This window comes from Megascapheus bottae, chromosome 6, assembly GCF_031878675.1.
Source record: "Megascapheus bottae isolate mThoBot1 chromosome 6, mThoBot2.hap1, whole genome shotgun sequence".
Taxonomy (NCBI): domain Eukaryota; kingdom Metazoa; phylum Chordata; class Mammalia; order Rodentia; family Geomyidae; genus Megascapheus; species Megascapheus bottae.
Window position 1 is genome coordinate 75,384,520 of NC_143514.1, and position 12,814 is coordinate 75,397,333.

The 12,814-nt window shown below is 56.9% G+C and overlaps 1 protein-coding gene across 3 annotated transcripts in view; it reads right to left on the reverse strand.

Annotated features, from left to right (window-relative positions):
* Positions 1–262: 262 nt before the first annotated feature.
* Kazn (kazrin, periplakin interacting protein) overlaps positions 263–12,814 on the reverse strand; it is a 236,649-nt gene continuing 224,097 nt past the window's right edge. For all 3 annotated transcript variants that reach the window (XM_090335774.1, XM_090335772.1, XM_090335773.1), the window contains exons 10-15: positions 12,591–12,709; positions 9,317–9,548; positions 7,381–7,482; positions 6,233–6,399; positions 3,943–4,054; positions 263–3,002 (exon numbers count right to left, since the gene is read on the reverse strand). In XM_090335774.1, coding sequence (XP_090191900.1) covers positions 2,844–3,002; positions 3,943–4,054; positions 6,233–6,399; positions 7,381–7,482; positions 9,317–9,548; positions 12,591–12,709 — 891 coding nt within the window. In that variant the 3' untranslated portion in view covers positions 263–2,843. The remainder of the gene's footprint in view (positions 3,003–3,942; positions 4,055–6,232; positions 6,400–7,380; positions 7,483–9,316; positions 9,549–12,590; positions 12,710–12,814) is intronic.

Below are 12,814 nucleotides of genomic sequence, written 5' to 3' on the forward strand. Positions count from 1 at the left end.
GCTCTGAATGACAACCGTACTCTCGGAGATCTGCTCAGGGGCTGACTGCCTAGAAGGTTCTGAGCCCCATGTGGGGAGGTGTGTGGTTTCTGCCGGGGGCAGGGGTTGCTATGCCTCTGGGTGGATCCCCAGGCCAGCCCATCACCCTTCCCCTTTCCCTTCCCCCAGTGGGCCCCAGGACCCACGGTAGCCTATATCCAAGAGACTGCTGGGAGAACACATTGAAAACACAGAAAGAAGCCCTGGTCAGTTGTGCAGCAGGGTTTATTGTTAGGGTGTTAGAGCTCGATCCTGGGGGGACGTTGGCCCAATCTCAGTGCCACTCACAGATAACGCGTCTCCCTGAGAGCTGCAACGCCCTCTCCTGGTGGGAACCAGGGCCGGCTTCCCCCGTTCCCCCACTGGGGCAGAGAGAGATCTGGAAATCCCCAGGCGCTCAGGAGGCCTGGGCCACGGCCTGAGCCACCTTCCTCCTGCCACGGGTACATGGGCCATGGCTGGACACAGCCCTGAAATGACCCGAGGGGCGTTTGTTCCAAGGCCTCCAGGCGAGCGGGCTGTGCAGAGCCTCCCCCCTTTCCTCCAGCTGGCCTGCACCCCCAGGGGTCATGCAGATGGACGGATTCTTGGAGGAGTCTGGCCAGCGCGGGGCCCCAGCCACAGGGGCTTCCAGAGGGGACAGGTAGCTGAGCCATCCTGTCGGCCTTCAGGTTCTGGGAGGAACATGGGGTGTCTCTTTCTTCTGATTCACTCCAAGCCTGCGTTGAAGGGCCAGCGCCTGGGCGCAGACAGCTGCCTGCAGAGGGGCTCGCTGGGGGCGAGTGAGGCCCAGAATGTTACTCCAGGCTCCCCACCCCGCTTTGTGGTTTCACCAGCTCCACACGTGCACCCAGCGCCGGACACCAGGCCTCTGCAGTGAGAGGGCGCCCTGCGAGCACCATGGAACCCCAAGGTACATACCAGCCTGCTGGCGTACTCCTGCTAGGTAGGTTTGGGGCTCTGTTGCCTGTTCCCCATGCCCCTCAGGAAATCCTGACAGCTCAGGTGCTCCTGGGGTTCAAATCCTTAGCTCAGTATTCAGGCCCCTGGCCACCCCTCTCCATCCCTTTCCGTCCCTCTCCGCCCCTCTGGCTTGTCCTGCAGGAATCCGGCTGGACACAGCTTGGGCATGCCACCAGGGCAGGGGAAGAGGGCTCTCTCCCCTGTCTGGGCAGGGCAGGAGGGGTGGTTGAGTCACATCAGGATCTGGGCTCTGGAACCTCAACTGAGCCAAGTCACTGGAGAAGCGAATCATCGGAGGCCATTGAGCGGAAGAGGCCTGCAGCTGTCACTGTCCACCAGCCCACTGCCAGGCCAGGGGTGCGGGCAGTGAGGAAGCTGTGCTTATGGAAGGTCAGCAGGAAGCCAGGGGTCCCGGATGGAGACAGGCGGTGTCACGTCCCTCGTGGCTCCATGGAGTGCCTCCCACGAGGGACAGCCCTTGGTGCGACGAGAAACGCGGCTCTTGGCAGCCTCTGCCAACCTTGAATTTTTTTTTTGTGCTTGAATTCAGGGCCTGGACACTGTCCCCGAGCTTCTGTGTGTATGTATGAATGTGCTCAGGGCTGGCGCTCTACCATTTGAGCCACAGCTCCACGTCCAGCTTTTTGGCGGTTCATTGGAGTCTCATGGACTTTCCTGAGATGACTTTGAACCACGATCCTAAGATCTTAGCCTCCTGAGTAGCTGGGATGACAGGTGTGGGCCACCAGTGCCCCGCTTTACTTCAGACTTTGAAACCTCTTGTGGTCCCCAAAGCAGTGAAGCAGCATGGGACCAGTGACTGGTTGGTGATGGAATGGAGGAATGAATGAATGAATGAATGGATGGATGGATGGATGGATGGTATCCCTGCTCGCCATCCCTCCACAGATATTTCCTGTCCTCTCTTGGGGGACCCAGAGCGCCAGTACCTCACACATCCCTCCTTCCTCTCTGAGTTGGAAACAGCTAACCCAGCGTCCAGCCTGCACTGCTGTGGACAGGAAGTTAGACTTGTGCCTGCATTGTCCCCACAAAGTTCAAAGCATATGTGTCATGGACGTTAGCATGTGTTAATCTCACCCCTCATGCCACCCACTGCGGGGCAGCTGGAGTATTGTAGATGAGGTGTTGGAGGCACAGAGAGGCAAGGCCACTGAGTGGAAACCATACAGCAAAGGGTGGCAGGGAACGGCCTGGAGGGCCCTCCCTGCCACCTACCCCTCCATTAGGTTTGTGGTGACATCAGAACAAAGGCTCTGGGGTGCTGCAGTCCCATCTTCTGTTGCCATGGTGACAGGATTCTGTTGTCTGTGTGTTTTGGGATAGGCCCCATGCAGACCCCACCCCACGTGGGCCCCATACCTGGGCCCCATTCAGGGGACTTGGAACAACCAGTCTTCCATTGATTCTGAAGACGCATTGCCAGTCACAGGCCCCAGGATTCGGCAGGCCTGCCGCCCGGTGCACTGAACGCATTGGGGTCTTTCCTGTCCCTCTCTGGAGGGTGTTTTGGGGACCAAGGCCTCTAAATCCAACCTGCTCTCCTGGCACTGGGCTTGCTGGATTACGGGGGGGACGGGGCACAGTCCTTGAGTCTCACAGGACGGGGCGCTGGCAGCCACGAGTGAAGTTGGGCTGGCAGGGGGCTGTCCTCAGGGCCCACCGGCCCTTATCACCATCCTTGGGGTTCACTGGGGTGCAGATGCACCCTCAGCCCCAAGATCACTCTGCATTTGGGATGGTACCTGGGGTCACCGCGTCTGGGGTCACAGCGGCTCCTCCTCCTGCCCCGTGGCTCAGGGCTGGTGGCCGCAGGCCCCTCACACGTTGGTGGCCTCCAGGTTCCCATGGCCATCCAGGCGGCACAACTCCAGCCCGCTGTGGAGCTCATCCTCCCCACAGTCTTCGTTCTGAAGCGAGCCGTAGTCGTCGTGAAAATCAGGGTCTTTGAACCCCCTTCCTATCTTCCCCAGCGGCAGCTGTGAAGACAGGAGCGAGGTGAAAGGCGAGGGGGACGTGGGTCAGGAAATGAAGGCCTGGGACCGGGAAGGCGCCCCCGGCTCTCTCAACCTCTCTGGGCTCCTCCCATCAGGTCCCGGTGCTGCGCTCAGCCCTCCAGGAGAGGGAGGATTTTTGTGAATTAGCACGAGGAGAGAGAGGTGTGCTCTGAACAGGAAGGATTCCGAGGTGACAGAGGGTGAGGACCAATGTTGTCGCCTCCTGGTCCCTCAGATCTCTTCCCTCCCTCCCTCTCTCCCTCCCTCCCTCCTTGGTGGAAGGAGAGCCAAGAACAGACAGGTACTCATGGCTGGGAGGGCAAAGATGAGAAGTCTGGCAGACTCACAGGCTGGACTCTCCAGCTCCGTTGCTCTGAGGTGTGAGCTCTGGGTGGGTCGCCTTTCCTCTCTGAAAAGTACCTGGCACCACTGACACATGCCTGTCATTCTAGCTACTCAGGAACCTGGGATCTGAAGACTGGGGTTCTCCAATGAGCCACCAACAAGCTGGAAGTGGCGCTGTGGCTCAAGTGGCCATCTGCCACCTGCCTGAGCCTCCCACCCAGGGTCAGACAGGCCACACCCACCTCTGCCCAAGCCGGCTGGCAGAGGGTGTAGCCGCAGCTTGGAATGGGAGTTGGTGGTTTTTCAGAGTTGGGGGCTCATGGGAGCGATGTTGACACCAGAGTACAGGCTTTGGGAGCTTGGTGGGACCCCTTCCCTCCAGCACCCCCAAACAGAACTGAGGCTCCAAGCCCTGTGTGGCCCTGGTCACGGGGCCTGACTGGGCCTGGGGCCTCTAAGGGCATCTTCTTCCTAGATGACAAAGGGATTGGGGAGGGGAGTGGCTGGGAGGGGACACCCAGCCCCCAGAAGGGGACACAGGTCCCAGGAGGGAGCGACATCTCCCAAGTCTGCTTACCCGGCCAGCCCTGTACTTGATGCCTCCATTCTCCTCCTTTCCTGCCCGGGTGACACTGGAGGCCCGGCCAGGGGGCGTCCCAAAGCGCTCAGCCTCCCGGAGCCCTGTGGAGCTGGGACACAGCAGGGACAATCAGCAGAGCCCTGCCCAGAATGGTGCCCACGGACAACCCACGCCCAGACAACCACCAGCCGTCCTGGAGACTCGAGGGCCTCTCCTGGCTCAGGGCTCCATGACTCTAACCCTCGCTCTATGCCCAGATGGGGTCACAGAAGCCCCACTTGCAAGCAAAGGAGCCATAGAGGCAAAGCAGTGTACCCCAGGTCACTTCCGTATTTGAGACCTGGAAGTCTTGCTCGTAACTCCTCCCTGACCAGGAAAGGGAAGGTGATAGATAGAACCCCAACTTCTGGAGAAATCTAATGCCATAAAGGAGCAGCAGTGAGAACTCTGTGCCCCTACACCTGACTTATTCTGAAGGTGCCCCCACCACCCCCTCTCCATAAAGACGATTCTGTCGCAATACAGATTATGGCCTGGGACCCAGTACAGCTGGTTTCCTCATTCTGAAAATAAAATTTTCTTGTTCACAGAACCACATCCCTCTGGTGACATCTGCTGTTCTCTGAGCTGTGCCACCACCTCCTCCTCCTCCTCCTCCTCCCCTTCTTCTTTTTTGTTGCCAATCCTAGTGTTTGAACTCAGGGCCTGGGCACTGTCCCTGAGCTTCTCTTGCTCAAGGCTAGCTCTCTACTGCTTGAGCCACAGCACCACTTTTCTGGCTTTTTCTGTGTATATGGTACCAAGGCATCAAACCCAGGGAGGGCTTCATGCATGCTAGGCAAGCAGTCTACCACTAGACCATGCTCCCAGCCCCCTCCCATCTTCACTATCCAGCTTCATTTTGGTTTTTTGTTTTGTGTTGGTATTGGAGCTTGAACTCAGAGCCTGGGCGCTGTTTCTTGGTGTTTTTGCTCAAGGCTGTGCTCTTCCACTTGAGCTATACCTCCACTTCCAGTTTTTTACTTGTTCATTGTGTATAAGAGTGCCACAGGTTTTCCTTCCCTGGTTGGTTTTGGACAGTGATCCTCAAAAATCAGCTTCTTAGCTAGGATCACAGGCGTGAGCCACAAACACTCAGCACTGTCTATTCTGACAGAAGTTTGCCAGCCCCTGTGTCAAGGGGGATCCTGATCAGGATCCAGGAGCCCCAAGCCGTGGCTGCCCCCCCCCCAACTGACCCTCTCTCTTTTCCTTGATTTTAGGCCAATCCAATCCCACTGGGCTCCAGTGTCTTTCTGTGATGGGCTTGCTGGCCCATGTTGTGGCACAGAATCTTCTGTACCTCCGTGAACCTTAGCGTATCCAAGCCGCTTCTGTCTGAAAGTCAGGCCACAGCAGCTGAAGCCCCTGGCCTGTGGTTCACTGGCTGAGACCTTGAGAAAGTCACTTTTCTCCTGTAAAGCATGGCTCACCACATTGCCAAGTGGGGTTGAGTACAGAGCCATCCATGAGGTGACAATGAAAAAGTGAAAAATTCAACTGGAAGTGAACTGGGAGCCACTTCTAGGGACTCAGCCCTGTAGTCCCAGCTGCTCAGGAGGCTAAGTAGCAAGACCTTGTCCCCACACCAAAACCCAAAACCCAAAGGAAAATTAAAAATCAATAAACGTGAGGCCGGGAGATTGGCCTAGTGGTAGAGTGCTTGCCTAGCATGCACGAAGACCCGGGTTCGATTCCTTGGTACCACATACATACAAAGAAGCCGGAAGTGGTGCTGAGGCTCAAGTGGTAGAGCTCTAGCCTTGAGAAAGTCCAAGGACAGTGCTCAGGCCCTGAGCTCAAGCCCAGGACTGGCCAAAATAAATAAATAAATAAACATGAAACCAAAACATACACATCGATATCCTTTATAAATACAAATGCACATATAAGTCCTCCACAGAAAGCTAGCAAACCAAGTTCAGAAAAAGAAAACTCCTTACTCACTGTTAGGACCAAGCGAGGCCCTGGCATCCTTGCCAGAAGGCAAGGATGGTTCGGTTCAGCATATGGAAATGAATCAGTGTAATTTACTGTTAACACAATGACAGGCACAGCTGGCTTTTGCCACCATGGCCTGCAACACGGTCCTAGAGGAGGAATCTCTCCTGGAAGGAGGGAGGCCCTGCTGTCTTGCCTCTTCACCAGGGTGGCCCTGGCTGGAATGCAGGCCATCTGTATCTCACCCCGCTGTGCTGGGTACTGAGAGCCCCGTGGGTGACCACGGGCCGTGCTGGGGAGCACTCACCTGGCTGGGTGGAAGACGGCACTCATCTCCTCTGCCAGGTGTCTCCGGAGGATATGCTTCCCGCTGGGGATACCCAGGGCGGTAGCCATGGCCTCGGCATTGAACGTGGGCTCCAGCACGAGTACAGCGCCGTGGACACCGCTGTTGGTCAGGTTATCTGCATACTCCTGAGGGCAGAGACAGCAGGCTGGGTACTCTGGGGCTGCCAGCCCTCCTGGGGAGCAGCTGATTGAGAGCAGAGGGGAACCCCTCCCCAACAACCAGAGTCTCCACAGCAGCAGCCTTGGGTCCCCCGCATAGATAGTTCTGAATGTCCATGAATCCTGACCCCAAGCCCACTCAGGGGGGCAAGGCTAGCACAGCGTCCCCCCGTGACACGGGTCAGGACAGGGGCTCATCCGTGGAGTGGAGACTCTCTCCTTCAGGGACAAGAGGGTGTCCTGGAGACCCGGTTGTTCTGAAGTGAGCACATCTGCACGCAACTCTGCTGGGCTTTGAGTGCAAATTAGTGTCCCTGTACCATGTTCCCTCCACTGTGACCCTTCAACTATGTCCCCCTACATCCTGTCCTCCTACACTGTGTCCCTTACTTGTATCCCCTGCTCATGTCCCATTCACCATGTCCCCCTGTGAGAGCCTAAAAACCTATGCTGTGAGACCCCCAAAAGGACTGGGAGTCTGGAATGCCTCCTCCCAACATACTCTCAGGATGCGGAGAGTTTCCTGGAAAGGTGGGGCATTCAGATTCCTATCCTGGGTGTGGGCTATCCTGTGTGGGAGCCTGAGGGCAGACTGAGGTTTATGCAAGTTGTACTCTGTTTGCTGTTTCTCTCTCCTTCCCAGAAAAAGGAGGTCTTCTACCCCTTGTATACAAAATATTGTCCCTCGTGGAAGTTTGTGCCTTACTTCCTGCACAAGACCAGTAAAATCCTTGGTGAACAGAACCTCAGAATCTTCTGAAGCTGGTGGAAGGCTACAGGTCCCCTGGTGTCCCAAACCTCAGTTCCAGGGTCCCATCTCCTTACTGTCTTGTGGGTTGAGGAGCTGGGGCAGGTTGCAACCTCCCCCTCCATTGTGCCCTCCTTTGATGCATCCCCTCCTGCATCGTGTCCCCTGCATGGTCTCTCGACTCTGAGTCCCTCCCTCACCTTCAGATCAATGTCTCGCACCCACTTTAGCACGCGCTGGTTGGTCCACACCACAGGGTCTGTGTTCTGTGTTTCACAGCGGGCCCGGCGTTCCTGGAGGGTCTGGAGGGAGACAATGGGGGGATTGGGGTTCAGAGGACCTGGGGTGATGTGTGGAGGGAGTCCACACCCTGGGCAGGGCCTCTGTGGGCTTGCGTGAGCACTGCCGTCCACAGCTGCACGAGCCTACCATCCTGCGGCTGAGGCTGTGCTGCCACAGGGGGAGACGCCACTTTATGGGGTGTAGGGAGCCAGGAGTGTGGTCTCGGAAGGACTCCAGCATGGCTTCACTCTCTACCCCCGTGCCTGTGACTGCCTGTCCCAGACCGGGAGGGCGGGCTCAGCTACTGTTTATGGGGACGCTTTCCAGGGGAGTCTGCAGAGCCTCTGGGGTACCACCCTCGGGACCCTGCCACAGGCCAGCCTGCTGCCCGCTCCCAGGGCCAGCTGCCATTTGCAGTGCTCCTAATCTGCAAGCCCTGCCTCCATTTCCTGCGTAGCCCTATCCTGGCCTTCCGTGTCTGCCCCCTTTGCCATGGGGGGCTCCTGACGCCCAGGACTCCTGCCCCCAGCCCCGCCCTGGGTCTCCGTGTGGTGTGGGAGGTGATGCAGTAGAAAGCCCCTCTCTCTGGCTCTTTCCAGAACTGACCTGCTAGCTAGCAATCTGGACCTGGCACCTGGGGGGCCAGCCTCACTCTCACTCGGGGTCCCCCACCTCCGGCTTGGCATAGCGCAGTCTTAGGGCATTGAGCACCCACACTCTATCACTTCCAGGCCCCTGGTTATTACCTACTCTGTACCCAGCACCCACCCCACCAGGACTCAGCTGTGGCACCTGTGCCCTGCCATTCCTTTGTAAGCCCTGAGTCCCACTTCACTATGTCTAAAAAGCTGCCACCATCCCTCCAGAAACTTCTCTCCCTCACAAAACTGAGGTGTCCTGCCTAGAACCCTCTCCCCAAGCACCATCACTTTATGGGGTTCCCTCATGGCAGGAAGAGGATTCCCCGAATCTCCTGACCAGGCCCTGGCCCAGCCAAAAATGTTGTTGGAAGAAAGTATGGAGAAAGGAAGGAAGGGATGGCTGGCTGGCTGATCAGTGGATGGATCATGGATGGATGGGTGAATAGGTAGATAGATGGCTTGACAGGTGCATAGGTAGTTGAGTAGATAACTCAATGGACAGATGGGGGAATCCAGGGGATGCAAGTATGAGCGGATGGATAGACAGGTAAGGGGAAGCTGCATGAGTAGACCGTCGAATGGACTTATCAGTCTACGGATGGTAGATAGACAGATGGGTAGATGGATTGATCAGTGGATGGGGATATATGGATGAGAGACTAATGGGTGGATGAGTGGATGGCTTAATGGATGGATATGTGGGTAGATGATGGAAAAGTAGACGTGAGTATGGAAGGCAGTGGATGGTTGGGCGAATTCATGGGTAGATGGATGGGGATGGATGGGAAGTGATGGATCGTAGATGGGTGGATGAGTGGCTGGATGAGTGGCTGAGTACATGGATAGATGGTGGGTGGGAAGATGAGGGGATGGTTGGATATGTGGATGAATATATGGTAGATAGAGGGTGGGTGGAGAAATGAGTGGATGGATGGTGGATGGGTGGGTGAGTAGATGGGTAGATGGATGGTGGATGGATAGATGAGTGGATGGATTCGTGGATGGATGGTGGATAGATACTTGGATGGATGAGTACATAGGCAGATGGATGGAGATGGATGGGTGGGTGAGTGGATAGGCAGATGGACAGGTGCGTGGATGCCTGGGTAAATGGTGGATGAGTGGATTGATGGATGGGCAGTGGATGTCAGAGGGGAGAGGGGCTGGGGAGATCCCTCCCCACCCTCCCTGCCCCACCCATGCCCGTCCTCACCTCTCTGCTGAAGTTCACTTGGTAGAGCAGCTCAATCCCCAGCAGGATGCTGACCTGGTGGAACTTCTTGGACACATTCAGGTGCTTCTCCAGGTCCCGCTTCATCAGGGAGTTCAGCATCCGTCCATCGACCAGGTGGTTGTGGAAGGCCTGGGAGTACTGTGACAGGCCGATGTCATTGAGCCAGGCCTTCGCCACCCAGTGGTGGTCCAGGTCGGCAGCCTTGGACAGACTGGGGAGGAGAGATACAGTCAGAGAAAGGTGTGCGGGGAAGGCGGCAGCACAGAGAGGGCCAGAGATGGAAGGGGGAAGGATGGAGGGCGGGGGGGGGGGGGCGGGGGTAAGAAGCCACAAATGGGCAGAGTTGGAGTGGAGCGACAAGAAGAAATGAAAGGATCAGAGATGGGAAGGGTGGAGGGGGAGGCCCATATATTCAAGCACACTGAGAGAGACGGGGCCAGTGGAAGGGACTCGGTGGCAGGAGGCAGCACTGCTGGGGCTGCTCTCCTCCGCTCACCCTGCCTTCCCAGAATTCCTGTAGAGCTCCCCCACATGGGCATGCCTCCCTAGTCCAGCCCCCTCCAGGGCCCTTTGGCTTGTTTTTCTGCTTGTAGAACAAGGAGAGGCATCAGTGATAACCTCTATGGAGCATCCACTCGTGGGGTGCTGGACACGTCCAGCCCTGGGTTAGCTTATGCAGAAAGCCAGGCTTCCTCCACGGGTGCCGTGCCTCAGGATTAAAGCCCAGGCTTTGCTTATTTCCAGTCCTTCCTGCTGCCACCTCACAATCACCTCCCAGACTTCTCCACACAGGGTCCCCAGTGTCACACACATATTAGGCGCCCCAAGGGGTCCTTTGGGAATAGGGCAAAAGGCAGAGGCTCCTGGCCAGGGTGTCATTCCTCTGCTCGCCAGATGGTGGCAGCATCACTGAAGGAATGAGAGCCATGCATCCCACCTGGGATCACCTGGCAAGTTACCTCGTGGAAGTTGAGCTGGAAGGACCCAAGGTAGGATTATGTGCAAGCGGCACGCGGTGGGCTCGCAAAGGAGCAGTGGCTCCTCCTGAGAGGCAGTGGATCTTGCCCTGGTCCTGCTGATGGCCCCAGATGGCTGGTCAGGTCCTTCCTTCACTCCTACCAACCCTAGCAAGCCAGCGTCTCCTATTACCCTTAGCTTTTCTCATGTAATCTATTTACTTATTTTGGCGGTGGTACTGGAGTTTGAATTCAGGGCTTCACACACTTGCTGGGCAGGTGTTCTATTGCTGAACCTCGCCTCCACTCTTTTTTGTAGTTTTTTTAATTTTTGTTTCTGCCAGTCCTGGGGCTTGAACTCAGGATCCTTGGACACTTTTTGCTCAAGGCTAGTGCTCTGCCACTGGAGCCACAGCACCACTTCCGGCTTTTTCTGTGTTTGTGGTACTGAGAAATGAAACCCAGGGCTTCATGCATGCGAGACAAGCACTCTACCTAGGCTATGCTCCCGCCCCATGGTTTTTGTTTTTGCCAGTCCTGGACTTGAGCTCAGGGCCTGAGCACTGTCCTTGGACTTTCTCAAGGCTAGAGCTCTACCACTTGAGCCTCAGCACCACTTCTGGCTTTTTTTTTTATGTATGTGGTACCGAGGAATTGAACCTGGGTCTTTGTGCATGCTAGGCAAGCACTTTAACCACTAGGCCAAACTCCCGGTCCCGCCATGGTTATTTTTGAAACAGGATTATTTTTTGTGTGTGTGTGTGTTTGCTTGCTTGCTTTTTTATGTCAGTCCTGGGGCTTGGACTCAAGGTCTGGGTGCTATCCTTTAGCTTTTCTGCTGGTGTTCTACCAGTTGAACCACAGCTCCACTTAGAGCCCTTTGCTGGCTCCTTGGAGATAAGAGCCTTGAGGGTCTTTTTCTGCCCAGACTGGTTTTGAACCATGATCTTCAGATCTCAGCCTCCTGAGTTAGCAGAAGCAGCAGATGTGCAGCGAGAGGCTTGTTTATACCATCCCGTAGGGTCCATCTGCACAAGGACATGATCTGTGGTTCAGAGTGTAGTCAGACACCAAGGTGGATGCCCCTAACATTTCTAACCTCCGGGTCTGTGGTGATTGGGGCCTGTAGGAGGGGCGAAAGGTTTCTGAGGCCAGGCAGTAGTAGCTGATCTGTCTGTCTCCCTCTCTCTCTTCCTCCATGTCCCCACCATCTCTCTGTCATGGGAGGGCACAGCCATCTACAAACCAGAAGAGGCCTGGTGGAGCTGGGCCAGGCTGGCACACTGTCCTCAGACTTACAATCCAAGATGGCGCGGGCTCTGGAGACTCTGAGACTGTGGGATTGGGGATGCCCAGCAGGAGGCGCCTTCCCCAGGACCCCACCACCGTCCTCCCAGCCCCGCTCAGCCCTGACCTTCCAGATGGCCGGCTTCTAGTTCTTCTGTGGCTCTGAGTTCCTGTCCCCAGCTCGGTGTGGTGCCCAGAGCCCCAGTCCTGGACACCCACTGACTCTGAAGTGGCCTAACTCTCCGCCCCCAGCCCTGGCTATTTTAGTCCTCAAAGCTGTTTCTGCAAATAACAGCACACACCACCAGGTTTGATTAATTAACGCCGCACACTCGGTGGGAAGCCACTGAAGGAGATAATTATGCAGAGCAGAGCATGTCAGGTTTGCAGGGCTGGCTCCTCCCCTCCGCACAGGCGGGAGGGGCTTGAGGAGTGAGGATGCCCCACCCCTTCCTTCAGGAGAGGGAGGCTTAGAGGCTGGGTGGTGGGGCTCCAGGAGCAGTGAAGGCAGTGTGGCCTCAGGGGACCCCATGGGAAGAGGCTCCCATCATCCCCTGTGGCTGCCCAGAGGCCCCCCCACACACACCCAGCCTCTAAGGGGCAGGGAGAGACTCTGATGACCCTTCCTGCCCTTTTCTCTCCTGTGTTTGTTTCCTTTCCCTCTGCCCCCGGACTTTCCTCTGGTAAAAGCTGACCTTGGCTCTCATCATTCTAGAGGGATGAGCACTGGACTTCCAGGTGAAAGTAGGTAAGGCTGGCACTGTGGTTCTGCTCACAGCAGGGCTCTGCTGCCAACAGAAGGGGAAGGATTTCTGGGGGCATCTCCTCTGGAATGGGGGTACACTGGGATATTTCTGGGCATGGGTGTGTCTTCTCTATGCCTTCCTCTGTCTCCGGAGCCTGGGCTGTGCCAGGGTCACCTTCCTCATATCCCAGTACCCTCTCCACTCCCCAGTGTGAGGGACCATGCTGTCCCCTGGCCAGGCAGGGTCACCGGGGGCGTGGCTCACCTGCGGCCGGCCTCGGCATCCCGGTAGTCCTCGATGGCCAGGCGGAGCTTGCGCCGGTGTAGGGAGCTGCACACGCCCAGGCCCAGCTCCAGGTCCTCGTCACTCAGGCTCAGCAGCACCTGCATCCAGGGGGGATGATGGGAAGTGGGGGACCCTGTGCTGGGCCCTGGAGACCGCCCCAGCCCCGCCACTACCGCTGGGGCCGGCAGAGATGCGGGTACCAG